This window comes from Saccostrea echinata, unplaced genomic scaffold (assembly GCF_033153115.1).
Source record: "Saccostrea echinata isolate AGI-Se365-2 ecotype Australia unplaced genomic scaffold, CSIRO_AGI_Sech_v1 ptg000001l, whole genome shotgun sequence".
Taxonomy (NCBI): Eukaryota; Metazoa; Mollusca; class Bivalvia; order Ostreida; family Ostreidae; genus Saccostrea; species Saccostrea echinata.
Window position 1 is genome coordinate 37,894,258 of NW_026889750.1, and position 27,204 is coordinate 37,921,461.

Below are 27,204 nucleotides of genomic sequence, written 5' to 3' on the forward strand. Positions count from 1 at the left end.
TGAAAACCCCAGTCGGCACCCTTAAACACTATTACGGATTTATCCAGAGTTGGTTTTAAATGTTATGTATTGAGAACCCGGAAGTTGCCAAGTCGTCTGCATTTGTATTTTCGGCTTTAGAAATTTGCTTTCATTATGCCACGAGGAGGTAAAAAAGACAGAAGTGGGAAACTGCAAGAAGAAACGTCAGCTAAACATAAACTTGAATTAGACAACGACGAACCTGAAACAGATAACAGTCCTAGCAGCAGTCCTGCCAGAGGTAATATCACGGGCACTGGAGAAAGTAAATTTTACAGTGTCGTACGGAGTTGAGGAGGAACTTTTGACAATTTTAAGTGTGTCCATGTGTTTTTATAAAAGAATGTTATATCGTTAAAATGATAATGTCTTACGGACCCCGTTTAACATAGTGTGTACATTTTAAGCGAGAAAAAAAATGTTGAGAAATGAGTTGAATTTTTGTCTGGATATTTTTTATAGTGTAGATGACATATACACATGTATACAAGCTCAGAGAGGTTTGTTATGATTAATTGTGTTGGTAGTTATTTTTAATGTAACTCCTTTTGTATTCTTCAAAATTGTTTCAGAGCGAATCTGCCCCGATTTGCTACATTACAACTATATGGGACATATAAATTCTAACTAGGCCTATGCTGGAGGACTTGTCGCGAGACACAGCTATAGTTAGACTATTGAATCTATAACTAACCATGTATTTTAAAGTAGCTTTATATGCTAAAGGCAAAATCAGGGAGGGGGAACAAAGAAGTTTTATTGTATTGCATTCTGAAGAACGCATTAAATTTCATATTATTGTTTCATTATATTTGCAGAAGAAACCCCACTAGTACCAAGGCAAGGGAAAAAGAGAGAAAATGAAAATTGTGACGAATTCTCGTAATATATTTTTTTTCATTTATTATTTATTTTAAAACAATAAAGTGAGTAAAATGTTACTTATCAATTTGAATATTTTTTCTTAACAATTTCAGATCAGAAATGCAGAAGATGCTAGAATGTTTTGGAGGTAATATGAGAATATGAATTATAATCTTTCTATCATACATTGTATTCATTGTGTCTGATTTGAGTATAGAGTCTAGCCCATGTACTTAATTTGCTATTTGAGTAGATAACTTTAAGAATATGCAAGATATAATCTTTATTCAAAAATTTATTTAGTATGTGCCCCTTGTTTTTCTACTTCTTACATTTTTTTCTTTTTTTCACATTCTCATTGTGAGCATTTTGCTAGTCTTGCCAAAGCAATTGCATGAAGTTCAGGTGAAATATGAAGGCATGACTGAAGTAATTGTTGATATGTACCGTGTAGTGGGATTTTTTAGGGGGTGCTAACTTTGGCTTATTTCAGCAGATTTGTAGTAGCCCACTAAAATTTTAATCGCTAAATTTGCACCCTTGCTTATAACTACTGAATACAAGAAAAATAACTTTGATCAGCCTGTTGTTAAACATTATATATTTCATTTGGTACTGGTTTTTACTCCAACTCTTGCTTAAATAGATATTCAAACGTACATTAAACATATTAAATTCAGAAATTCATCTAAAATGTGAATTTCCTCTCTTTTTCAAAGTCCTGGAACTCTGTGTCTGCCAAAAAGAGTTCTGCCAAAATTATTGGCATACCTATGAGCAAGCAAAACACCTAATTTTACACCCACTAAAGAAACCCGCTATACAGTATTAAGTAAAAAAGTACAGAATTTTAAAAAAAGAGAATAATTATGGCAAAAATTTTAGATATACATGTATTTCAATTGTGGAAAAAAAGTTTGCACATGCAGAAAGAGGGAAAAAAATGATTATAAACTCATGAGCAAATAAATCCAGATTGCATGCAAATTTTCACTAGACAGGTTGGCTAGTGCTGACCAATATTCCACCATAATAATTCAACTTTATATGGCTAATGACTTTAGACCAACCTTAATTACATTAATTGTACATTAGACAGATCAAATTTTTCATAATGTTTGGGTATTAAATGCCTTTGTTATTCTGGTCACACTGTATTGAAGGCACTTGAACAATAATGCAGTCTTGACCAGGAACCTTAAGTGCATAAAATGATATACAGTCAAACCAGCCGTTTAGCAACCACCTTTGTTTAGTGATTTCCTGTCTAATGGGCCATTGGGGCCATCATTTTCTGTTCTCAAAGCAGTTTAAGAAGCTTAAATAAGTGACACTTGGCCCTGCTTTCAATAACAATCATAATAATTTAAATGATTAAGTTTTGTCCCCTCCAGCAATTTTCAGAGAGATGTTTGCAAAACATTCTCATTTATGGAGACTGCATGTACTTCACAGTGTGTGATTTGGTATTAAATTGAGACTTATTAAAATAAACATTTTCAAGGTAACTACAGATAAATTGAGATATGGTTTCAACAACTACAAGAATAGATAGTTTTCGTATAACGTATTTTCCCTGCAAGTTACTTCCCTTGGCCGCCATCTTGGAGGTCCAACTAGTGAATTTTCCTCTTTCAGCAACCAATTTTAAACTTGTATGGCAGAAATATAAGGGCAAAAATCTTTAAATACTAAAATTAAGAATTATAGGAAGCTTGTTTTAACATAAATCCGTAAGAAAAATTGTGTTATCTTTACCCAATTACCCAGTATGACGAGTTTAAATTGGTTGAATAATGAAGGAATTTGGGCTTGTATACCTCCAATATGGCGACCAATGGGAAATAACTCTTGCTAAAATCATGTCTATCGAAAACTATCTATAAAATTTGCAAAAAAAAAAAAAAAAAAAAAAAAAAAAGAAAAAATCCTAGTGTTTTAAGCTCATCTGAGCGGAAGGCTGGAGTGAGCTTTCTTGATCAAAATTTGTCTGTTGACTGTCTTCAATGTCGTTGTTGTAAACTTTTTATAATATCATCTTCTTCTGCAGAACCATTGGGCCAATTTCAACCAAACTTGGCACAGAGTGTCCTTGGGAAAAGGGGATTCAGGTTTGTTTCATGAAGGATCACCCTCTCTCAAAGGGAGGTAATTAAGAAAAAGTGAAAGTTGGGGGGGGGGGGGTCATTTAAAATAAAGAACCACTGGGCCAGAAAAGATGAAACTTGTGTGAAAGCTTCCTGACATAGCATAAATTCAATTTTACTCAAATCATGACCCCCTGGGGTAGAGTTGGGTCACAATGGGCAATCAAAGTTTTACATAGGTATACAAGGGAGAAATCTTTAAAATCTTCTTCTCAAGAACAGCAGTTTTATTGTTAGCATGCACTGTCATAAAAGTGTAAAACAAAACAAAAACAAAAAGAAATAACAACAACAACTAAAAAATCTAACCTGTTTTAGATTTTCTTTCAAAAATTATTTACATTTAGTTAATGCAATGAAGAATGAAAATAAATGTACAAAGAACTTACTGAATATATTTTATTAATCAAGAAGAGGGAAAATGATTAAGAGCTATAAAGGACAGGGAACAGGATACACTGTATTACTATTTAGCATGTACTTCGAAAATTGCTAAAATATGCATGATTCCCTACTTTAAGAGACTACCTCTAATGTTTGACCAATTTTTAAAAAATTCTCTTGCCTGGTCACTTAATACAGGTTTGACTGTAATTGGAAAACTCTATGTCTATGCCAGCAATATGTTATTTATTAATTTAGCACTATAAAAGAACTAATAAGCTGTACTAATTGTATGTTTAATCATCTGATGAAAAATTTAATTTCTACAGCTGACATATCAAAGACATTGGTGAACAAGAGGAAGCGCCTAGAACAGTATACTCAGAATTCATTGAAATCTAGCACCAAGAAAGTGGAAGACATCTGGAAGATGCAGCAGGCAGAAAGGTAATAATGGCAAGAAGAGAACCTAATTATGCATGAATACTGGCATCAAGTACAAAAACAATAGAACATGCATATTGCATGGAAAGATAACCTATAAAGGACAGTCCTACATATCCTCCCTCGCATCACTTGGAAGATGAGAAAATGGAAGCAAACACTAATTGCCATACAAGTCTGCAAAGTGATTCTATGGTTGGATAATTTTGTGGTTCTGCCAAAAAAAAAAAAAATCAAAAAATACATGTAAGAATCTAAACTACTAGTATTCAAGCCGTTATTATTAGAATTGATCTAGTGTACAAATGGAATTACAAAAATTGTGAACACAGAAATCTGAATGTAATTATATTTGTTGGATGAAATTGAAAAAAAATAAACAAATAACCCTTTATATTGCATGTGAAAAATTCCACCTTTGAATATTAATTTCCAAGAAATTGGAACTTCAGAAATAATTAAATACCTATTGTACAGTACTTAATTACATTTAACTTGCTCTCCCTCAACTGCCACTTTTCAGCTAGTGCATACACTTAAACAGTGAAAAAAAATCCTTCATAATAAGTTGATATAAAAAGCTGTTTGTCTCAAAACTGTGGGTATGGTAGAATATTATACACAATATGGCCATGGATTGTTGCAGGAATTTGATTTGATAGAGTTAATTAGTAGAATTAGATAGTGTCACAGTATATGGTAAAACGAATTGGGGAAGGGGAGGATCGAGGGAGTGATTTTACCACATCAAAGAAAGAAGTGGTTTTTAATGTGCAAAGAATATTATGAAGAAGAAAGTGCCTGGGTATACTAGATATATACATAAATAAAATAGTATATAAATCATGAATAAACCCTAACCCTCATAATCATAATTTATCATAATCATTCTAGTAAAAGAAAGGATGTATAGTGAAATTCTTCAAGCTGCAATTAATTCCACAGCAGTAATTCAATGTTAAAGTAATAATATTTTAAGTACCGGTATCTATTTTTAGGTCACCTGAGTAAACTCAGGTGACCTATTGCTATCCGTTTTTGTCTGTCGTCGTACGTCGTTCGTCGGTCGTAAACTTTTGAACATTTTTAGCTTCTTCTCAGGAACCGCTCAACCAATTTCAACCAAAATTGGTATATAGCATCTATGGGTGAAGGAGAACAAAAATTGTGAATTTCATGGTCCCTGCCCCCCTGAGGCCTGAGGGGTGGGGCTAAAACCACCAAAAATAATGCAATCTTTAAAAATCTTCTTCTTTACTCCTGGACATCAAGCAGACAAACTGTTGGCATCATTGTAATAAGCATGGAGCCCTCTACCAAAATTGTGAAATTCATGGCCCCAGGGTCAGGGGTTCTGGCCCCAGGGTGGGGCTATATAGATCATATCGTGAAAGTGCATTATTTCTTTGAAAATCTTCTTCTCTGCTCCTGGGTATTAAATAAAGTTACTAAGTACATAGTTATGATGAGCAAGAGTGCCTCTTCCGAAATTGTGAAATTCATGGCCCCAGGGTCAGGGGTTCTGGTGTTAGGGCGGGGCTCTATAGATTATATAGTGAAAAAGCATTAATTCTTTGAAAATCTTCTTCTTTGCTCCTGGGTATTAAATAAAGTAACTAAGTACATAGTTATGATGAGCAAAAGTGCCTTTTCAAAAATTGTGAAATTCATGGCCCCAGGGTCAGGGGTTCTGGTGTTAGGGTGGGGCTCTATAGATTATATAGTGAAAATGCATTAATTCTTTGAAAATCTTCTTCTCTGCTTCTGGATATTAAATAAAGTAACTAAGTACATAGTTATGATGAGCAAGAGTACCTCTTCCAAAATTGTGAATTTCATGGCCCCAGGGTCAGGGGTTAGGGTGGGGCTCTATCGACTATATGGTGAAAATGCATTAATTCTTTGAAAATCTTCTCCTCTGCTCCAGGGTATTAAGGTGATAAACTAAGTACATAGTTATGATGAGGAGGTGGGCCTCTTCCAGAATTGTGAAAGCCATTGCCCCTGGGACAGGGGTTCTGGTGTTAGGGCGGGGCTCTATTGATTATATAGTGAAAATGCTTTAATTCTTTGAAAATCTTCTTCTCTGCTCCTGGGTATCATTTAAACAAACTAATACATGGTTATGATGCATAAGGATGCCTTTTCAAAAACTGTGAATTTCTTGGCCCCAGGGTCAGGGGTTCTGGTGTTAGGGCGGGGCTCTATTGATTATATAGTGAAAATGCATTGATTCTTTGAAAATCTTCTTCTCTGCTACTGGAGATTATTTAAACAAACTAAGTGCATGGTTATGATAGACAAGGATGCCTCTTCCAAAATTTTTAAATATATGGCCTCAGTTTTTGGGGTTCTTGAGGAGGGGGGGGGGGGGCTCTATTGATTACATAGTGAAAAAGCATTAATTCTATTAATCATTAATTAATCCTGTCTGCTCCTTAGTGTTGAGCTGATAAATAAATTGCTTAGCTATGATGAAAATGGGAGCTTCGAACAGGATTTTTAAATCTTGTGGTCCTAGGGTCAGGGGTTCTGGCATAACGAGGGGAGGGGGGGGGGGCTTTTAATAATATAGTGGAAAAGTGTTAATTCTTTGAAGTCCATAGTTATGAGGATGAGGGTAACTCTTCCAAATTTGTAAATTTCTTGACCCTTGGTCTTGGGTTCTGGTGTTAGGGTAAGGCTTTGTTGAATCTGTAGTGAAGATGCATTGTACTTGTGAAGTTCTTCTCTGCTTCTGGGCATATTGGAAGCAAACTGAGTAAAAGTTTAAATGATATAAGTAAGCGTATTTCTACCAGATTTTTAAACATCTGGACCATTGGTCTAAGCATTCTGGTCCTGGGCAGGGCTCTATTAATTTGTATTCTACTGAGAGAAGTTATTCCCCTTTTCCATTCATCTTTGATAATTAATCACTGTAAATAATGTATTTGAAAGGTTAATAGAATAAGATAATTATGCAAGAATGTTTATCGTATAATTAAAAAAGTACTTTCTTAGTTTTAATAAACAGGTAGACCTGTAAGTAATAGATAAATAAAAATGAGACAAAAATAACTTATCTTATTAAAAGTTCTTCAAAGACCATAAGAGAGGTCAATGCTAGAGGTCTTAATATGGGTTTATAAATAGTACAGAAGCACTAATAGTTTGTTAATAGTCTGCATAGTGTTAAGTGGGGGACAGATTAGAACTTAATTTATGAGTTGATACTGAATACTAGACTAATTATTTTGTTGATCCTGATCTTCCTACTTCTCTTGCTTTAGGGCAACAAAGCTTCAACTATCAGTGTATTTAACTTCTAAATTGTTGTATTATACTCAGGTGACCGTTAAGGCCCTTGGGCCTCTTGTTAAAATTGTGGATTATTAAATTTTGCAGGCAAAAGTTGCAGGATGAATATGTAAGACAAGTTGGTACAGTATTTCAGCAGTGGGAGTCCGACATTGAAAAAACTAAAGAACAGGAGGAAAAACTTAATGTAAGCTACTCTGAGGACCTTTAAAAATCAATTTCATTATAAGATACAAGTTGTATCTCTTTCTTAATCCAAACTTGGCACTTCAAAGTACATATTCCATTAATTTTTAAAGAACTACAACAGAATGAATGAAATATTGTATCATTTCTTCTTACAAATTTTTTTACTTCATAATCATACAACCATGCATGTACTCCATGAAGATCTTTTTTATTTATTAACCTAAGATTGCGTTAAAGTACATGATGTACATAAGTTATAAGTGATGATACACAGTAAAAAAAAATTATTGATATATTAATTAAATCAAGAAACACACACTGAGATGTATACCGGTAGTTACCTAAACATGTTTAAGTTTTGTGACAATGTCATTTGCACCTACCCTCCCGTCAATTTAATATTGTTCCCCCTTATCAAAATGAAATCCATTTAAATACCGTTTAAAAGACATTTCTTTTCTGACCATTTTAAAACCATTCAAGAGCCATTTTATATTGTCAACTCTTTCAAGAATTTTCAACAGAAAGGATGATCATTTAAAAACCATTTTTCATTTTATTTCCATTCAAACCTCATTTAACCTCCATTCAAACTCCATTTTTTTGGGCCTTATAAAATGCAAATTAACCATTCCAAAACCATTTATGCAAATGAGAAGAAAATGAAAAATAAATGGTTTTTGTTTTAACCATTTAATATCCATTTTAAAAACATTTTTAGAATAATTGAAAAATGTAAAAAGCTGGGTTCTCGATATCCACAGAATTAGCACTTTGAAAATCCATCTTCTTGGTAGTAGAGTCATGCAGTCATGAAACAAACTTCACTTGTTTATTTTTTCACAAACTTGGTTTTGAATTCCTAGAAATTTTGATGGATTCTCCCAATTCGATCTGAATAATGGTAGTTTGCATCTTTGAAAATTTACAGTTTCCATGTTCATTTTGGTGCTCCATATCTGCAAGCAGTAAACGTATTCTAAAAATAAAAGAAAATGCATAATGAGAAAATACCAGAAAACTTGCTTTGTCACTTTTTTTCACTATACTGCAGCTGATCATTAATTCCTGTACCTAGCATAAATTGAATAACTTTTACGAGAATGTGTGTCCTTCTGAACAATTTAAGTACACATGCAAGAAAATTACCCTGCCTGTATTCACTATTTTATCAGAAACAAATGACTTAATTGGTTGAACAGATTGCAAAGAAATTTAACCATTTACTTGAGAAAATTGAGAAAGAAAATAGTTATAAAAGAACTATAATTGAAGTGGTTTATAAATTAATTATTGCATCAATAAAATCAGTGGACACTCCTAAATTGTGTTCTCTTTAGAAAAAGCATTTTTCTGTTGTTGACGTTAATAAATATATGTACATATTCATACTTACTTCTCAAAAGAATTAAATACCCTTTCAGTGATGGTAAATGTCTTGTATTTCTTCTGCACCACTTCCCAAATATTAGAAACATATTAAAACTGTTAAATAATCATCCTCCAAGAAGTTAGTAATCTTATAATTCTGCTTTGTCATCAATGTACAGTTTTTTCAGCATCAAAAACACTAAAAACCCCAATCTTCCTTGAAGAATAATTCATGCAGCCATCTAAGCTCCATCACTACCAGCTAGGTCAAAGTGCTCTTGTCCAATGTTTAAAATAACTGAAAAAGGCGGTCACCACAGAGTATGGGAGGAAATCTGATAGCCAGTGCCCCATTATAAAAACTTGGCACCTGGCATCAATTAACTGCTGACAGAGTATGCCTAAAACGAACCATTTCTTCATTTTTCCATTTCTCAGAAAACAAATGGAAGAAAAATGGCAAGCTCAAGCAAAGTAGATCACCAAACTTGCATTTCTTTTCCATTTGCTAAATGGACAGAAAATGGTGTAAATTTACCATTTAAAAAGCATTTTCTAACAAAAATGGTTTTTAAATGGTTTTGAAAAAATGGTTTTGGAAAATTGAAAGACAGAGAAATGTAGGAAAAATGTTTTTGAAATGAAAAATGGCTAGAAAATGCTGAATGAATGGAGATAAAATGGAAAATTGCCATTTCTTTTTGCTATGGGATGTATAGGTGATGCAATAAATCACTGGGACCAAAATGCATACAATTGTTTTAGTAAGCTACTGTAAATTTAAATTGTTTTAGAATAAATGCACATTGTCATTTTATTTCCTCCTCAGCAAATGTTCAAGCAACAGCAGAAAATGTTTCAACAGGCAAGAGTTGTACAAAGTCAGAGACTGAAAACAATAAAACAACTGCATGAACAGTTCACTAAGGTCAGTTATTGTTCATGCTTGGATGATAAATGTTAACCAAAATACTGAGTCTGATAAATACTGTAACAATGTCAGTTTGTAATTTCTTGCCAACAGGGAATTGAGGAGCTGGAGAGATGTCACCATAATCAGCAATCATCTGTGCAGTCTGAACTGAAAAAAGAAATGTCTCTTCTACAAAAGAAAATACTCATGGACACTGTAAGTCTAGAACTGTATATCATATTTGTGCTTTAAAAAAACAATCAAAATAGAATAACAAAGAGCAATGCAATATGTATACCGTATATATATATACTGTGTGCATTGTACTAATACTTTGTATCGCGATTACCTCACAGTTATCTTACTTAATGCCGCCCTTTTGCGGCGAAGTTGAGGAAACTCTAAATCTCATGAGATATCCGGGTCATGAATTACTACACTAGTGACAATCAGATGATTCGAACAATTAGTATGCCGAAAGTACATGCAATGTATTGCAAAGTGTTGAACTTTAAATAGTAGGTTGTTGTATTTGGAATGTTTAGAGTTTTTTTATCAGCTTCCAAAAGTAACGATAATCAGAAAGAAATGGTAGTCTAGAATTTAATTAGAAGAGTCGGCTTACTGAAAAAGTATCAATAAAATGTAACACTTGAGGACTGGGTTCTCTTAAAATTTATAAGCGTGGTTCAGCGAATGTTCCGCAAGATATTTCACCAGAACTTCTTTCATATTTGCCCTTTAAAAATCCACAGTGCTCGATCCCGCGTTGCATGCAACAGCACATTGCCCCCAGCTAACAGACGTTTCCTACCTTCATCGCAAAAGAGTTCCATAAAGATAAATAATCGTGATATCAAGTATTTGTTACATTGGGGTATTAAGCTCAGCCAAATGTTCTAACAACAAATTTTTGGAAATTTTAATTGGATATAATTTGACAGTGTTTTAATTTTTTTCAGCAACAGCAGGAAATGGCAAATGTGAGGAAATCATTACAAACAATGCTATTCTAGGAAGATTTCATGGTTGTTAAAACTATGATGCTGTTGAATCATGAAATTTGATGGGTTTTTTTCCCCTACTTTATTGTTACTTGTACACACTATACTTGTTACATAGCTCATGAAATTGAAGGTTGGAATAAAATGAATATTTAAATGGGTCTTCTTTTTTTGTTTGTTTGTTTTTTTTTTTGTACAAATCATGGCCCTCGGGGTAGGGTGGGGCCACAATAGGAGAATCAAAGTTCTTGAAAGGTTGAAAAGTTTAAATATAAAATTTGTTGGGGGGGGGGGGGGGGGCATGAATTGAACAAATTTGAATCTCCATTACCTGAGGATGCTTCCATTTGAATATGACCAATCATAGCTTTGCTGTTCTTGAGTAGAAGACTTTTTAAAGATTTCTCATATGTAAAACTTTGATCACCCATTGTGGCCCCACCCTACTCCCAGGGGTCATGTTTGAACAAACTTGAATCTACACTGTGTAAGAATGCTTCCATATAAATATGACTAATCATGGCTTTGCTGTTCTTAAGAAATAGAGTTTTTTTTTTTAAAGATTTTTACTATGTATTCCTAGGTAAAACTTTGATCGCCCATTGTGGCCCCACCCTATCCCCCGGTGTCATGATTTGAACAAACTTGAATCTACACTATCTGAGGATGCTTCCATGTAAATATGACCAATCATGGCTTTGCTGTTCTTGAGAAGAAGATTTTTAATGATTTTTCCTATATATTCCTATGTAAAACTTTGATCGCCCATTGTGGCCCCACCCGACCCCCGGGGGTCATGATTTGAACAAACTTTAATCTACACTATCTGAGGATGCTTCCATATAAATATGACCAATCATGGCTTTGCTGTTCTTGAGAAGAAGATTTTTTAAAGATTTTTCCTATATATTCTTATGTAAAACTTTGATCGCCCATTGTGGCCCCACCAACCCCCGGGGGTCATGATTTGAACAAACTTGAATCTACACTACCTGAGGATGCTTCCACATAAGTTTCATATTTTCAAGCACAGTGGTTCTTAAGATTTTTTAATTATGCCATTAATTTTTCACGAATTCATAATTATCTCCCCTTGGAAGAAGGCGCGGCCCTTCATTTGAACAAACTTGAATTCCCTTTATCCAAGGATACTTTTTGACAAGTTTGGTTGAAATTGGCCCAGTGGTTCTGGAGAAGAAGTCGAAAATGTGAAAAGTTTACAGACAGACTACAGACAAAATGTGATCAGAAAAGCTCACTTGAGCCTTCGGCTCAGGTTAGCTAAAAATATAACATGTCTTGATATAATGTAGTTATTCAATTTTTAAGTAAGAAAAAGACATGAAAAGTCTATAAATATGAAAGATATTTAGAACTGTGTGAAACCGCTTAACTGGTCTGGAATCAGGTTGTCACATCACCTAATGTCATAAAACTTTAAGTAATTGCTCCATTAATCATATGACCGCACAGTTAAAATCATTGTATTTTTTCAAAATTTTAGTAAATGGACCTGATTTTTTACTTGCTAATAAACAAAAGATAAGAATTTAATTAGACATACATCATTCTCAGGCCCATAGGAAGCAAATTCAGTTTGGGGGGCACAGCCATACATTTTCAGTTGAGGGGGCACTATGACAAAAAAAAAAAGAAAAGAAAAAAAAAGGTCATCAACTACCAAAAAAGGATAGCTCACTTGAGCTTTCAGCTCAGGTGAGCTAATAAAATCTTTAAAAATCTTCTCAAGAACCACTGGCTCAAAGAAATGAAACTTATGTGAAAGCTTCCTGAGCTAGTGTAGATTGTAGATTGTTCAAATCATGGCCCCTGGGGTTAGGTTGGGGACCATAATAGGGAATCAAAGTTTTATATTGGAATATATATGAAAAAATATTTTAAAATCTCAAGAATAGCTCAGTCATGATCATCTTGTTTAAATTGTGGTCTGCAGGGCAATCCAGTCACTATACTCACTACAGGGGAGTCATTGTTTTAGATGAGAGTAAAGTTGGCCTTATTCTTGTTGACAACATTAACCTGGGATGCCAATTTCCTCAAGGTACAGCCTATTAAGTTTTTCATTTTTGTCTTTAAGGTGAAAAAATGATAATATAAAAACTTCAATATGTGTACAATTACTGACTTAAAAAGTATCATGATATATTTCTGTCTCCCCTTCCAGGGGAGACGTATTGTTTTTGTCAATTTTCTTCTTCTTCTTCATCCAAATTTTGTCCAGGCCGTAACTTTAATACCCTTTGACATTAAGACTTCAAACTTGGAACATAGATAGATGACAGATAGTTGAGAAGGAGTGCACACCACCAACACTTTTGACCTTGACCTATTTATAAGGTCAAGGTCAATCTTTTACATCAAAATAGAGTTCAGCCCATAACTTAAGATCCCTTTGATATTAGGACTTCAAACTTGTAACATAGGAAGAAGACCTTGAGACAAAATGCACTGCATTAGAATTTTGACCTTGACCCCTTTCTGCCTTCAAGGTCAAATAAGGAAAAAATACGATCTGACCATAACTTGAGAACCTTTTGACATTAAGACTTCAAACTTGGAACATGCAGAGGTGGTATAAAGGAGGGATGCATGCCACCAAATTTTTTGACCTTGATTCAATTATTATAAGGTCAAGGTCAATCTTTTACATCAAAATAGAGTCCAAGCCATAGCTTGAGTACCCTTTGATATTAGGACTTCAAACTTGTAACAGAGGAAGAAGACATAGATACAAGACGCAACACACCAAAATTTTTGACCTTGACCTCTTTTCTTCCTCAAGGTCAAATAGGGAAAAACTTGATTAGACCATTACTTAAGAATCCTTTGTTATAAAGACTTCAGACATGGAACATGCAGAAGTGGTATGAAGGAGGGATGCATGCCACCAAAATTTTTGACCTTGATCCAATTATTATAATGTCAAGGTCAATCTTTTACATCAAAATAGAGTCCAGGCCTTAGCTTGAGTATCCTTTGATATTAGGACTTCAAACTTGTAACATAGAAAGTAGGGATGCGCGATTTTATTGGTATACCGGTATATCACGATTTTTCACTGCGTGATACGTATCGTGATATGGAGACTAAAATACCGTTATTTGGTACATAACCATAAATTCTGGAAATTATTCATTTATTTGTTCAAACTATTGAATGACAATTATAGGAAGTGTAAAAAAGGTTGAAAACAGTTAAACAACGGCATCAAAATATGCTTTATATTAAATAAATGAAAATTTAATAAGTAAAGTTATGTTTTTATAGCATATTTTTAAAAAATGTTATGGAAATTCATTTGAAATTGTAGTAAAAATTGTGTGTAAAAATATTACGATTTATCGTGATATTTTTGGGAAAAAATCGTGATATATCACGATACAAAATTTTTGCCGATACCCATCCCTAATAGAAAGAAAACATTGTTACAAGATGCAACACTTCAAAATTTTGACCTTGACCCCTTCCTTCAAGGTCAAATAGAGAAAACATGACTAGACCATAACTTGAGAACCCTGACATTAAGACTTCAAACTTGGAACATGGAGAGGTGGTATAGAGGAAGGGTGAGTGGCAACATTTTTTTCACCTTGACCTATTAATAAAGTCAAGGTCAATCATTAACATGAAAATATAGTCTAGGTCATAACTTGAGAACTTTTTGACATTAGGATTTCAAACTTGGAACAAGGAAAGACAACATCGAGACTAAATGCACTACATCAAAATATTTGACCTTGACCACTTTCTCCTAGGTCAAATTAAGAAAAACACAACCAGACCATTACTTGAGATCCGTTTGACATGAAGACTTGAAATTTTGTACACAGAATTTGAGTTGAGATGCACTGCATTATTATTTTTGACCCTGATCATATATTTGCACTCGTTAATGTTGGTAAAGAAGGGGAGACATGCGTTTTTTTGTAAAAAAAAAACAATACCCACTAGTTAAAACTTGAAATACAGATTATTTCCATTCCTTTTAATAGAAAGTATTGTTTCATGAAAGAAACCATAGCCATGAAGAATTCAACAACATAGAGCACTTAGACATTTATACACAATTTTGTATGGTACATGTAACTTAAAAAAATTAACTTGCATTGATATTAAAAAAAATGACTTTCTTGTACAATGTATTAGTTAATAACTACTGTAACATTGCACTATATATATCTTGAACAAAAAAAAATGCCAATTCACATATGCTAGACGGGAGTTGCATTGAAATGTGTATTATAAATACACTGTATATCTTGTTCATAGTCATAAAAGAATATAAATAAAATACAATTCAGTTATAATGTACACAAATATTTTGAACAACTGCTGCTATAATGAATAACTACATTTTTAAAATAAGAACAGAATGATGTATAGAAGCTTAGCTTTGAAAATTACTTCCAGGACCAGATAAGAAACCATGTGAAGAGTTATTGAAGAATTTATGCACAACGAAGTACAAAAATTATTTGATTAATAATCATTCTTAACACGCCTTCTAAGAGTATTGCATTAGCAATACTAGTCCCCTACCGGTAAGTGTAATCAGAGTGGTTCCCGTTAAAAATTGAAAATGCCATAATTCCATCAAAAATCATTGAAGCTGTATGAAATGCAAACTTTATCTATAACTAATCAAGGTAAAGTCACATACCAAAAATCAGCTCAATATCTGCAAGCGTTTAGAAAAAAATTGTGAAAAACCCTTAAAAATTGAAAAGGTAGTAATTCCGTTAAAAATCAATGAAGCAGAAATGCAAACTTAATCTGTAACTCATGAAGATACACTCGCATACCAAAAATCAGCTCAATATCTGCAAGCGTTTAGGAAAAAAGTGTGGAAAACCAAGTGGGACAGAGGGACAGCTAGATGGACAGACAAACCGACAGATGCAGAGGAAACCGATAGTCCCCTACGGTTTCACTGGTAGGGGACTACTAATGTTAAAAAGAAGCTGTTTGCTACAAAAAATGATACATTGAAATTTGTTCGTTCACATTCACATTAGGCAGAAATTATACAAAATCCAGAAATAAATGTTATGGTACGTACACTAAAGTTCCATCAAAACCTGATTGAGTGGGGTTAAATTTCACCTGAATAAGACTATTAAAAATAATGTAGGTACAATACTGAACAAGTACTAACTTTTGTTACCTGTTCAAAAACATGTCCTTTATAGACCATACACAATGCAAACAAAAGCATAAAAATGGATTGCTTCAAAATTATATACCAGTAAGTGAATACTTCATATTGTCCTCCTGAGAGTACGATTTCTTTAAAGGATGAGTGCACTTAAGCTATGAGAGCTGGGTCCCGGTGTTTTGCGCAAAATAAAATTCCAAAGTTCATAAACTTTATGTTTTATAGGTATTAAACAATGTCTTAAGAGCAGGTTTTGGTATATTATACTACATGAAAGTATTAAATAATGCCGAGCGACACTAGCTTTTGAGACGGGGGTCTAACAGTTTTGTCACATTTCTATTGTTATTCATATGCATACCAGTTTTCAACGACATTGTTTACATCGAGCCGCAACTTGTCCATTGGTCTCATTTGCACAGAATGTTTATTTTAATTTAAACTTCAACATATCCAAAGGACAATGTTGGACAATTTGCGGCTCATATCTAATTTTTTGAAAAAGTCTCCAAACTACGGTCGAATTAGCCACTAAATTAACAGTTCACCGAGTGTCAACGATTGATATTATAATCACTTTACTCACGTGACATTCCACTGTTCGATACGCTAAGGCTTTCATTGAGCATTTCATTGTGTTTGTTATTGAAAGTTTCTATTGTGACAGTATCTATCGTACTTTCAACTTCAAACTATGGAAGATTTTTGCGCAAATTTTAATAGGGTTTGAAGATTATATGTCTCTTATTTTACTTTGTATTTTTCATTACGGGTGTTTTGAAAGAATTCTGGTATTGACAGTGTGATTATAGTAAGTACATGTACAGGCTCATGTCACCTCTGTATAATGGTCTGCAGGGCAAGACATCTTCCCCATCCCTAAACACTAGAATCATTTATTATTTGTGCACCATAAAACTACACAATCTCTCTCTTCTCCATGTAAATTCACAGTGCGAAACAAATCATATATGTGCTAATGTTTACATTCCACATCCATGCGATTTAAATGACTCCGCCTATTTGCGGATACCTTAAATTCGTAAGTGGTCCCGTTCAAATTTCCGGAATTTAAGGTTTGTATATGTTCTTTTCAATGACATTGTCTGTAATTATAGAAATATGTATGACAAAAAATTCAAGGAATAAATATCAAAAGAATATGCTTGCACAATAATCATAGATTAATTAAGCGATATATTGTAATGTAAAGCTTAAAATGGGTAGCCGAAAAGGTTCCAAATGACGTACTAAAGTGCACTCATTCTTTAGTTCACGTTTATTCAGATTACAGGGATTATGCAAGTAAATCTCAACAGACATAATCAACACTTAAAAAACAATATGTAGTCTAGTCTTCTATATGGGTGATTATGCACACAGAATCCAAAGCATCTTATTAATAACCTAAACAATTGCTTCACTCCCTTTGCCCTTCTTAATTGCTAAAATGTTACTCAATATTATCTAATTATTACTAAACATGAACTTCTCTGAAATGATAATGAGACATAAAAATAATACTGATTTTTTAAAGATAAATTCAGGGAATTTTAAGCAGCAGAACTTAAAAAAAAAAATGAATGTCAGCATGCATACTTATTTTGTCTTTCTAAAAAAATCAAAGTTGGAAAGAAAAGTGTTGAAAGATGAAATCATAAAAAAACCATTGATAGATGAAATTAAAAAAAACACCATTCCACCACAGAAAGTGACGTTGAATAAGCTTGTATAATTTACCAAAAAATAATAATAATATACATTTATTGACTGGGTTAGAGGGCAACATGCATTTTGTCGGACCCAAGAACCAAACTGTTTGCCTGAGGCCAATAGGCCAGGGGTCAACAAAACACATTTTGCCCAAAAACACAGTCAATAAATGTTTTGCCATACCTTTACTTACTTATTGTTTGACATGTATCTTGAGCTGGCTTCCATGATGTAAATTTCCTTTATCTGCACTGCAGTAAAGCTAGGTCAATTCTATCACTGTCTAATACCAACGAATGCAAATAAGATATAGCTGATCCCGCCCATAGTGTGAAGTAGGCGGTTCAATATCTCATCGACAGGTCCAATATCTCACTCTGTGGTCAAACATCAATTTTTTTATGACCGCTCAGTAAAACATTGGAAATGTTAGACTTTTTCCCAGTAGAGATTTATATAGGAACCAATTTTTAAAGGTATAACAATAATAAATAAATAAATAAAATCAATAAAATGTTATAGATGGCGCTATATCTTATTTCTTACATCTAATGGCATATCTTCTAATAAAGTGCAGAATTTAATATACATACATGTACATGCATGTAACACATAAAAAGTTTATGTTGTTAACATAAAAAAATGTGAATTTAACAAGAAAGTAGTCCTTAAAAATAAATTATTGACAAGTTTACAGGAAAATTTGTATGCATTTTAAATGATCAAAAGTTCCAGATACATGCAACAAATGATTAATTATCCTCAACAGTTTCTTCATTCAGCAATAGTTAAAAAAAAATCCTGCCTGGTGAAAAAGAAAAGCTTATTCACAATTTAGTCCCAAAAATCATATATATATAGAAAACTGCTACAAACGAATATGAGAGGTGTGGGATGTGCCCCCACCTTTTAACATTATTTTTCTTCATGAAACCTCAGTCTTGTCTGGGACCAAGAATTTTACAGTTTTTAGATGGCTTATGCACAATGTAAACTTAGGATTTAGTTCCAGTGTATGACAAACTTTACTTCAAAATGGAACAGGAATCCTGGATCCAGAGACATTAGATTCTTAATGTTTTGTTGAAGGGAACATTGCTCAATAGAATTATGAATAGCAGTGTCCAAAAGTAAAGAATTTCTGAAAAATCTTGCATTTTTAATATACATATATGACCAAGTTAATCCCACCCTGGGGTCAGGAATTGAACAATTTTGGTAGAAGTCTCATTATAATCATGCATATATTACGCCTCATTCATGTCTAGGAGTGAAGTAGGAAATTTTCTAAGATATGCATTTTCAATACATGTATATGACAAATCCTGAACCATGCAGAGATTAGAGGGCTCATTATATTTATGCCAACAGTTTGACTGCTTTATGTCGAGGAGTAAAGATTTTTGAAGATTGCATAAATTTTGATGGTTTTGGTCATACCCTCCAGGACCAAGCGAGGCAGAGATCATGATATTCATACTTTTTGTTTTTTCTTTACAATAGATACTACAGAATATACCAAAATTAATTGATAGCAATAGGTTGAATGAGTGACTGGGGTGACTTAATGAATAGAGTAATCTCCCTTAAGATTGCACACGGTAACATTTCATACTAGGAAAAGTATTATTTCTTCGTAGTTAAATTTTTCAAATTTTGACGAAAATTATTTCTGACACAAGTTTGTTGAAAATAGTCAATAAAATAAGAGGAATTAATAGATTGGCATGAATGGCAGTGTTGGCTCAGATAAAAAATAGGATTGCTATTGTTCGAGGGCTGCTGGGCGAATTGTCCTAGGCATAACACCAAGGGATGAGGACATGGAATCAGCTATCCACACAGGTAACAATGGATACAAAGTCATCAGAAACTCTGCCCCAGTCCCACATGGATACCTTGCCCTGGGCCGTTTAGATAATAGGGCACTCCTAATAGCTCTGGTTATGGGGGTCAGATCAGATGGGAAACGATTGGATCCATGTATGATACTGTTGTAAACACTGTCTAAATACTGTCTACCATAAGTGTTTCTAATTTCAACATTTTCTAAGGTGTTCCATACTTCCTCTTTTTTGCGAACTATGTTATGTTCTTTCATGGAATCTGAAATCAAAAATATTTAATATATGGATATAGCCAATGCTGAACTCCATTCCCTGGAGAACAATTATGGGGAACAGACAGTCTTAAAAGATATTTGAAATAAATGTACAAATCAAGTGTTCTCAAAGATTTAACATTTAAATTTGACAAGAGTTCATAGAACTTCACAACATTTGGTCTACTACAGTTTCTAAATATTTCTCCATATTTCTGAAAAAGGCTGAACATTCTATTCTAAAATGCAGTGATATTCATGGCCTAATTTCCATTGTTACAAGGTAAACACATTCTTTCATTTAGTGGGATATTCATCATCTCCCTGTTTCTACAGGTAGATGATATGATTTGATGTACACGATTTCATCAATACTTTTCTTTGTTTTGGAGGTAAACAACAACATAGTCAATTAAAGGGGATAAAAATGGGATTGCTGTTAAAAATATTGTTATAGTATATGACTTGTTTTAAGATAACACTTGTTATAAGATATGACTTCTCCCACTTTACCTGTCATAAACCCTGTTGGCTCAATGATGGACACTTTGACTCCCCACTTCTTCATTTCTTGCCTTAGTGTGTCAGAGAATGCCACTAAAGCATGTTTAGAAATGGCATAAGCTCCATTACCCTCCATGGTTATTCTACCTAAACACAGTAAATTTAAAAAAAAAATACAACTTGAATTCACAAAATAGTTCATTTAAAACTGGCTGTCAAGGAAGAACTTGCAACTACATACTTGAATACATGTATATACCTGTTCTTCCAATGAAACAAACAAAATTTGAAATACACGGCATGTACATAGAATTTCTACATACCTAATAAACTTGATACATGAACAATTCTCCCCTTAGCATGTCTTATTTGAGGAAGAAGTGCCCTTGTCAGTGCAATGGCCCCCAGGACATTTGTCTCCAAAACTTTTCTGAGCAAGGTGTCTGATGTTGTTTCTATCTCAGAAAAATACCACACACCAGCATTGTTGACCAGGCCCCAGAGTCCTAAAAAAGGTATCAATAATGGTAAAATTCGCATACTAATGATTACTGCATGTCATTGGGAACTTAAAGAGGACATGCACGAATGATGCATGTAAGGAAAACACTGCAAAGAAGGATGACAAGGAATTATAGGCTTGTCCAGTTATAGGAGGCCATCATCTTCCTGATTTCAAAATTATATTAATATTTAAAACTGCACTTATATAATACCATAAGTCAGTATAATTAATATGAATGTGCATGATATGTTTACTTTCATAGTGTTAAAGGTAATTTTGTTTTATTCCACCTGTTAGTAATGTTCAATATATGTATATGTACTACTTTTTTGTCTATAAAAAACTTTACCTTCTGAACCCACTGTGTCATTTATAAAACTAACAACACTTTCCATCTCTTTTTTGTTTGTGACATCAAGCTGGAGAATTTGAACACTGAAACACAAAATTAATATCATTCAACAGAATATTAACAAACAAATATCACTGGTGCTCAGAAATTCTGCATTACCAAGAAAATTGTTCATATAGCTGTTTACTCTATTCTTCATTTGGTGAATTGATACAAAAAATTGATTGCTTCTCAACTATAGCCTTAAACCTGTCTATTATTGTAAGTTGATTTCAAAAATTTTCCTTGGTCATCTCTTATAACAAATGAAGTAAATGAGAAATTACTCTGTCTCATTAAGTGTTTTCAGCAATTTTGAATTAAATCTCAAGTAAATAGCTCATAGAAATGTTCTCATCTAAAATTATTGACTTGTACAGTAGAATAAAATATCATTATGAGTTATGTTCCCTCCACACAACTTCTCTTCTTTGAAATTTTTATTTCATAAGGGTTCAATACAAGTGGATTTTGTGGTTATTATAAATATCACTCATGATTAAATTTTAAGTTAAGATCCATAAAAATTGGCCCCCATCAGCCATGAATAATAATTATTTCACAGTAAGCTGAGAATAGGCATTTCTGCTAATTAAGCTTTACCTGTCTGAACAGTTGTTTCGAAGTGAAATAGCACCTGGACCGTTGGCATCTAAACAAGCAGCATATACCCTCATCCCAATACTGTCAAGTTTCCTAACCACGGCATGACCAAATCCGGAGTCACACCCTAAAATAAATAAATACATGTAAATTAGATAAACACTCATAATTTATTTGAAAGGTCAATCAATCATGCAAGACAAACAAAATTTATCATTATGGTTACCTGGTACTAGTATATGGCAGATAATCATACTATATTGCTGAGGCAAAATATATTCTTTATATTACCATACATGTACAATTGTAGCCCAATCAAAGGATCAATGCAATACTGGCATAATGATAAAGACTGAAAAGATTGATGTAGTAAAAACAAAAAAGGCCCAACAGACATTAACAGACACATGAGTCTAGACAAAACCTTGTCTCTACTTGAATTGCATCAGTGATGTCATTAGGACTAAAGACAATTTTCATTCAATGTTTACATAAATATTTCATTTACAGTTTGCAATATAAAGCAGGATGCAATATTTGTGAAGGTTAGGATTTCCTTGCTACTACCAGAAGTATCTACTTAATTTTGTAAGAGCTAGGAAGTAAACGCACAGAAATCAAATCTGTGTTAAGATAACAAAAATGTAAAGCTTTCCTTTACCAGGGCAACACTGACATTAAAAGTAAAACTATTGTAATTCTACAACGATTCTTTTCTGCTTAGTGCTGCAGAAACTGGGTATAAGCACCAATCTTATAAACCTCATGGCTGGTAGGAAGATTTAACATTTAACAATGTTGATATTAAAAGTCAAGGTTATACAAAAAATTGGCAAACAAACAAGCCAATCAAGACTGAAATTTTAGTACATGTACTAGTATCCTGTCATGAAATTAACTAACCATATAAACAAGAGGCCCATGGGCCTTGAATCGCTCTTCTGATAAACTGTACAACCTATCACTTCTATTTGAAGCCTCGAAGTATCCTGTATATTTACATAAACCCTTGAAATTCCAATTCACACTCTGAGAACCCAAGATGATTCTAAGCCAATTAGTACCTGAGAGTTGCTCATGGTGACCTACTTATCACTTGTCATTCTCTGAGGACCCATCAACTAAGTTTGATGATTCTAAGCCAATTAATACCTAAAATATTTTTTAAAATTATAATCATAAAATTTTATAAGTAGGTCAAAGTGACCTACTTTTCAATTGTTTTACTCCAAGGACCCAAGATGCATCAACTGACAAAGTTTGATGATTCTAAGCCAATTAGTACCTGTAATATTTAATTAAAGCCATAAATTTTCAAAAGTAGGTCACCGTGACCTACTTTTCAGTTGCTGTACTCCGAGGACCAAAGATACATCGACTGACAAAGTTTGATGATTCTAGCCAATAAGTGCCCAAAATATTTAATTACAGCCATAAATTTTCAAAAGTAGGTCACAGTGACCTACTTTTCAGTCAACCTACTCCGAGGATCAAAGATGCATCAACTGACAAATTTTGACGATTCTAAGCCAAATAATTCCTGAAAATATTAAATACAGCCATAAAATTTCAAAAGTAGGTCACCGTGACCTACTTTTCAGTTGTTGTAGTCCAAGGACCCAAGATGCATCAACTGACAAAGTTTAATGATTCGAAGCCAATTAGTACCCGAAATATTTGATTAAAGCCATAAATTTTCAAAAGTAGGTCACCGTGACCTACTTTTCAGTTGATGTACTCCAAGGACCCATGACGCATAAACTGACAAAGTTTGATGATTCTAAGCCAATTAGAACCCGAAATATTTTATTAAAGCCATAAATTTTCCGAAAGTAGGTCACCGTGACCTACTTTTTAGTCGACCTACTCCGAAGACCCATGACGCATCAACTGACAAAGTTTGATAATTCTAAGCCAATTAGTACCCGAAATATTTAATTAAAGCCATAAATTTTCAAAAGTAGGTCACGGTGACCTACTTTTTAGTCGACCTTCTCCGAAGACCCAAGATGCATCAACTGACAAAGTTTGATGATTCTAAGCCAATTAGTACCTGAAATATTTAATTATAGTCATATAAATTGAAAAGTAGGTCACGGTGACCTACTTTTCAGTTGACCTTTTTTGAGGACCCAAGATGCATCAACTTACAAGATTTAATGATTCTAAGCCTCCCCGTATTCGAATTAATGACCGTAATTGTTTTAAAAAAGATTAGCCATAAAATTCAAAAAGTAGGTCAAGGTGACCTACTTTTTAGTTGACGTACTTTGAGGACCCAAGATGCATCAACTGACAAAGTTTGATGATCATAGGCCTTAAATTGTTCAAAATATGCCTCTAAATCATTTTGAAAAAGAATGGTAGCAAAATTTAAAAAGTAGGTCACCGTGACCTACTTTTGAGTCAGCATGATATGAGGTCCTTAGATGCACCAACTGACAAGATTTGATGATCCTAGTCCTTATAGTAAGCAAAATATCAACATTTTAATAAAATGTAATTTTTGGTCAACTTTGAAGTGACCTTGAGACCACGCCCTTTGCCCCAGGGTAAATCCCCATGCAAATTTTAATCTACAACATATTCTCATCCTTTTGTGTAAGTTTGGTGATAATCTGCCCAGTGGTTCTTGAGAAGAAGATTTTTTAACAACCAGTACTTCTGTTTCTATTTTCCTAATTATCTCCCCTTGTTAAAGGGTCACAACCCCAGTTTTAGTATAAAAGGGAGCCCTTGGGCCAAGGATACCCTGTGACAAATTTGACAATAATTGGCCAAGGGGTTCTTGAGTTATGGCCCATATTCTAAAAAGTTTACGCACACCGCACACCGCACAAATGGCCATAGCATTAGCTCTTTGAGCCTTTGGCTCAGAAGAGCTAAAAAGGACATTTTTTTAAGTCTGTATTACTGTAGTTATTACTTACTAAATTTTCTGGACATAACAGAGACCATAACCTTAAATGTACTGTACATGTACATAAATTGGCATATTCAAAATTTAGCACAATCACTGGGTTTGGAGTTGTTGCCGAATTCATGAATTAGCACTATACATGTCCGTGTTGTATATTGTATATATAAGTGATTTCTTAGTGGTATTCATGAATTAGCGCATTGTTGTCTGCGCCAAAGCCGCTAAAATATGAAGCCCGCTTTTTCAAGTACACATACAGTATATAAATACAAATCAAATCATGAACAAAGTATTTTCACAAAACACTTACTACTTATAAACACCATATTATTAACTTTAAAATGTTTTAGTGATCTAAGGATATGATAATGTTTCTTCCTATCATGATTTAGCCTTATTTTAGAAATCTTACATGTATGTAGATAGCGATCAATAATAATTTGGGCTGGTTTGATTATATAAACCTATTAAATTTATGAATAAAACAGCACTGTTATAACATGTATAAGGCACAAACATTAAGATGTAAAATTAAGAATAAGAGAATTTTTTCTCTATTTTGTTTCTACTTTCACTCTTTTAAGTTTACTTGAATAAAAGAAAAGACAAGAATTGTACATGTGCCTATGCAGAATGTGGAGAAAATTGAATAAAAGAAATGACAAAAATCATACCAATGCTGAATGTGGAGAAAATGATCTCATGTGAATAAAAGTATGGTATTAATGAAATAGCACAACTTTGGATTTCCCAGATTTGATGTACGAGATATATATTGTATAATTAGTTAAGAATAATCTGTGTCTCGGGACAAGCCCTCACCACATTTACAATAAATGTCCCATTTAGTTGCAATGTAGCAAACCAGTACTGATCTGCTGCAAAATAATATTAAAGTCAAGAATACCAGTAAAGGGAGTTTCACATTAAAATAACTCCTAATTTGATCAAAACAAACCTTTTTGAGCTTGTATATATGTCTTCTACCCTAAAATATTATTCATATTCAACTCTTCTCAAAGTTTTTTTTCTCTTGCTTTGAATTTACGTGCCATGATGACATTATAGCGAGCGCAGCGAAGTGCCGCTTGTCACTGCGAGCTCTAACGACAACGCCTGGGCAAAAAGAAAATTCGGACTACTGCACATTCATTCAATAGAATTTTTTTCCACGGTAATTCTGGACCCACAATGCATCGCTTGTTGTTCTTGCTGCTAAATTCATTCGTGCGGTAACAACAACTAAAAATTCACAAGAAATAAACTCACCTTAATTTAATGGATATTGCATACAGATAGTAGATTAAACGTTCTTTGTTAAAATCTTCACACTTTTTAAACTTTGTTTATGGAAATGCAACTAACATACGATGTCATGTGACGTCAGAGTCTAGACGTTCCAAATGTCTCGTGCGGTTTGAAGAGGCGGATCTTAAAATGAAGTGAACAATGCGCTCGCCCCAACGGTCGCACCGTCAACATAATATATTATTGAACTCTCTGGCCTATTTGTTGTAAATGTGTAGATTAATTTGAGGTTATTCCCATTTATTTTGCTACATTGAAAACACAGAGAACAAATTCTATTGTCAAACCTGGTCTGTAGAACAATATCATTTTAAAGAGATATGGAGCAAATTCACTCTGTTATGATGCTTTTCAGCTATATTTTGGATGTTCTGAGGACATGACTGGAGACACAGCTTATTACCTGTCACTAGCACTGCCTTGTTTCCCACTGGGAGGTGGCTGGCTGGAAGCACTGAATAAATCAACAAACAGCAACCAGCAAATGTTATCACTCCTCCGGGTCCTTTAATCAAAAACTGACACAGAGGTTCTCCTAAGAATAATACAAAAAGGCTCAACACTGATCTGAATCCTAACCTAAACTCATTTGTCAAAAATTTAGAAAGCACTGCCATAGCGAAAATCACAGTTACAACTGAATATAACACAGAATAGAATATAACGTCGTCGTCGTCAAGGTTTTCATAATGCTGTGACTGACTTTTGAAAGACATAGCAGCTGACATTAAGGATAACATTGTCAAGAAGATAAAAAATAAGAGAGTCATGCTGTTTATCCGCTCACTCCATGATCACTTGCTGCCATTTTTAAACACAAGCCTACGATATTTTGTAACCTGCTCTGCGATTAGCTAAAAATTTTAGTCACATTTCTTACACGTATTTCGATTGGTTCTTAATGAGGTCAAAGTGAAAGTAAAGATGTCTGCGCCCATGTTACAAGCAGCAACTTCGGTTGTACTATTGGTATTAATCGGATTATGCTGTGTGTGGGTAAGTATTTTGCTGACAAAGATACAGATGCTGTTTAGTATAAAATCTGATTTACTCTACTCAAATTTAAGAATTCAAGATACTGAAGTCAAGAATAGAAATGGGCTTGTTTGTGACTCCTTCAAAGTTCTATCGTCACTGCTCTGTACTATATTATGGTCACAGGCTTGCATCAGGGATGTAAAATAACAGTAATAATAAAATTGCTAACAATTTAAACAAAATGGTATTGTTTAGCATTCCGGGAGCAGGTCCCTATCTGATCTGCATCTGACTATATCGTTACATATCAAATCTGATCACCAAAATTCGCATTTAACCAGTCGGTAGACAGACACCTCGGCCCAACG

The 27,204-nt window shown here is 33.7% G+C and overlaps 4 protein-coding genes across 4 annotated transcripts in view; 2 read left to right on the forward strand and 2 right to left on the reverse strand.

Annotated features, from left to right (window-relative positions):
• Window positions 1-27,204, reverse strand: part of LOC133191131 (RNA cytidine acetyltransferase-like) — a 298,447-nt gene that overhangs the window by 82,353 nt on the left and 188,890 nt on the right. The window lies entirely within an intron of this gene.
• On the forward strand, window positions 109-10,794 carry LOC133179057 (synaptonemal complex protein 3-like). Its single transcript, XM_061313757.1, has 8 exons — window positions 109-262; window positions 840-903; window positions 999-1,033; window positions 3,746-3,863; window positions 7,248-7,347; window positions 9,550-9,648; window positions 9,745-9,849; window positions 10,596-10,794. The coding sequence occupies exons 1-8, from the start codon at window positions 136-138 to the stop codon at window positions 10,647-10,649; spliced, it is 702 nt and encodes a 233-aa protein (XP_061169741.1). The 5' UTR covers window positions 109-135; the 3' UTR covers window positions 10,650-10,794.
• LOC133191107 (retinol dehydrogenase 7-like) lies at window positions 18,199-26,704 on the reverse strand. The gene is made up of 6 exons (XM_061326804.1): window positions 26,262-26,704; window positions 21,631-21,757; window positions 20,986-21,071; window positions 20,455-20,637; window positions 20,141-20,278; window positions 18,199-19,632 (listed from the first exon to the last, which is right to left on the reverse strand). Exons 1-6 carry the CDS (start codon window positions 26,626-26,628, stop codon window positions 19,292-19,294), a joined length of 1,242 nt encoding a protein of 413 aa, XP_061182788.1. The 5' UTR covers window positions 26,629-26,704; the 3' UTR covers window positions 18,199-19,291.
• LOC133191115 (ER membrane protein complex subunit 10-like) overlaps window positions 26,712-27,204 on the forward strand; it is a 32,054-nt gene continuing 31,561 nt past the window's right edge. Inside the window, exon 1 of the mRNA XM_061326814.1 lies at window positions 26,712-26,854. Within this exon, the coding sequence (XP_061182798.1) occupies window positions 26,783-26,854 (72 nt within the window). The 5' untranslated portion in view covers window positions 26,712-26,782. The remainder of the gene's footprint in view (window positions 26,855-27,204) is intronic.

Excerpts from the sequence above, each read along its gene's own strand:
- LOC133179057 (XM_061313757.1), top strand. The coding sequence starts at position 136 with ATGCCACGAGGAGGTAAAAAAGACAGAAGTGGGAAACTGCAAGAAGAA. Across the intron at positions 263-839 it reads TAGCAGCAGTCCTGCCAGAG|AAGAAACCCCACTAGTACCA; the intron begins GTAATATCACGG and ends TTATATTTGCAG. Across the intron at positions 904-998 it reads GAAAATTGTGACGAATTCTC|ATCAGAAATGCAGAAGATGC; the intron begins GTAATATATTTT and ends TAACAATTTCAG.
- LOC133191107 (XM_061326804.1), bottom strand. The coding sequence starts at position 26,628 with ATGACTCTCTTATTTTTTATCTTCTTGACAATGTTATCCTTAATGTCA. Across the intron at positions 21,758-26,261 it reads CAAGGCAGTGCTAGTGACAG|GGTGTGACTCCGGATTTGGT; the intron begins GTAATAAGCTGT and ends TATTTATTTTAG. Across the intron at positions 19,633-20,140 it reads GCCAACAGGGTTTATGACAG|ATTCCATGAAAGAACATAAC; the intron begins GTAAAGTGGGAG and ends TTTTGATTTCAG.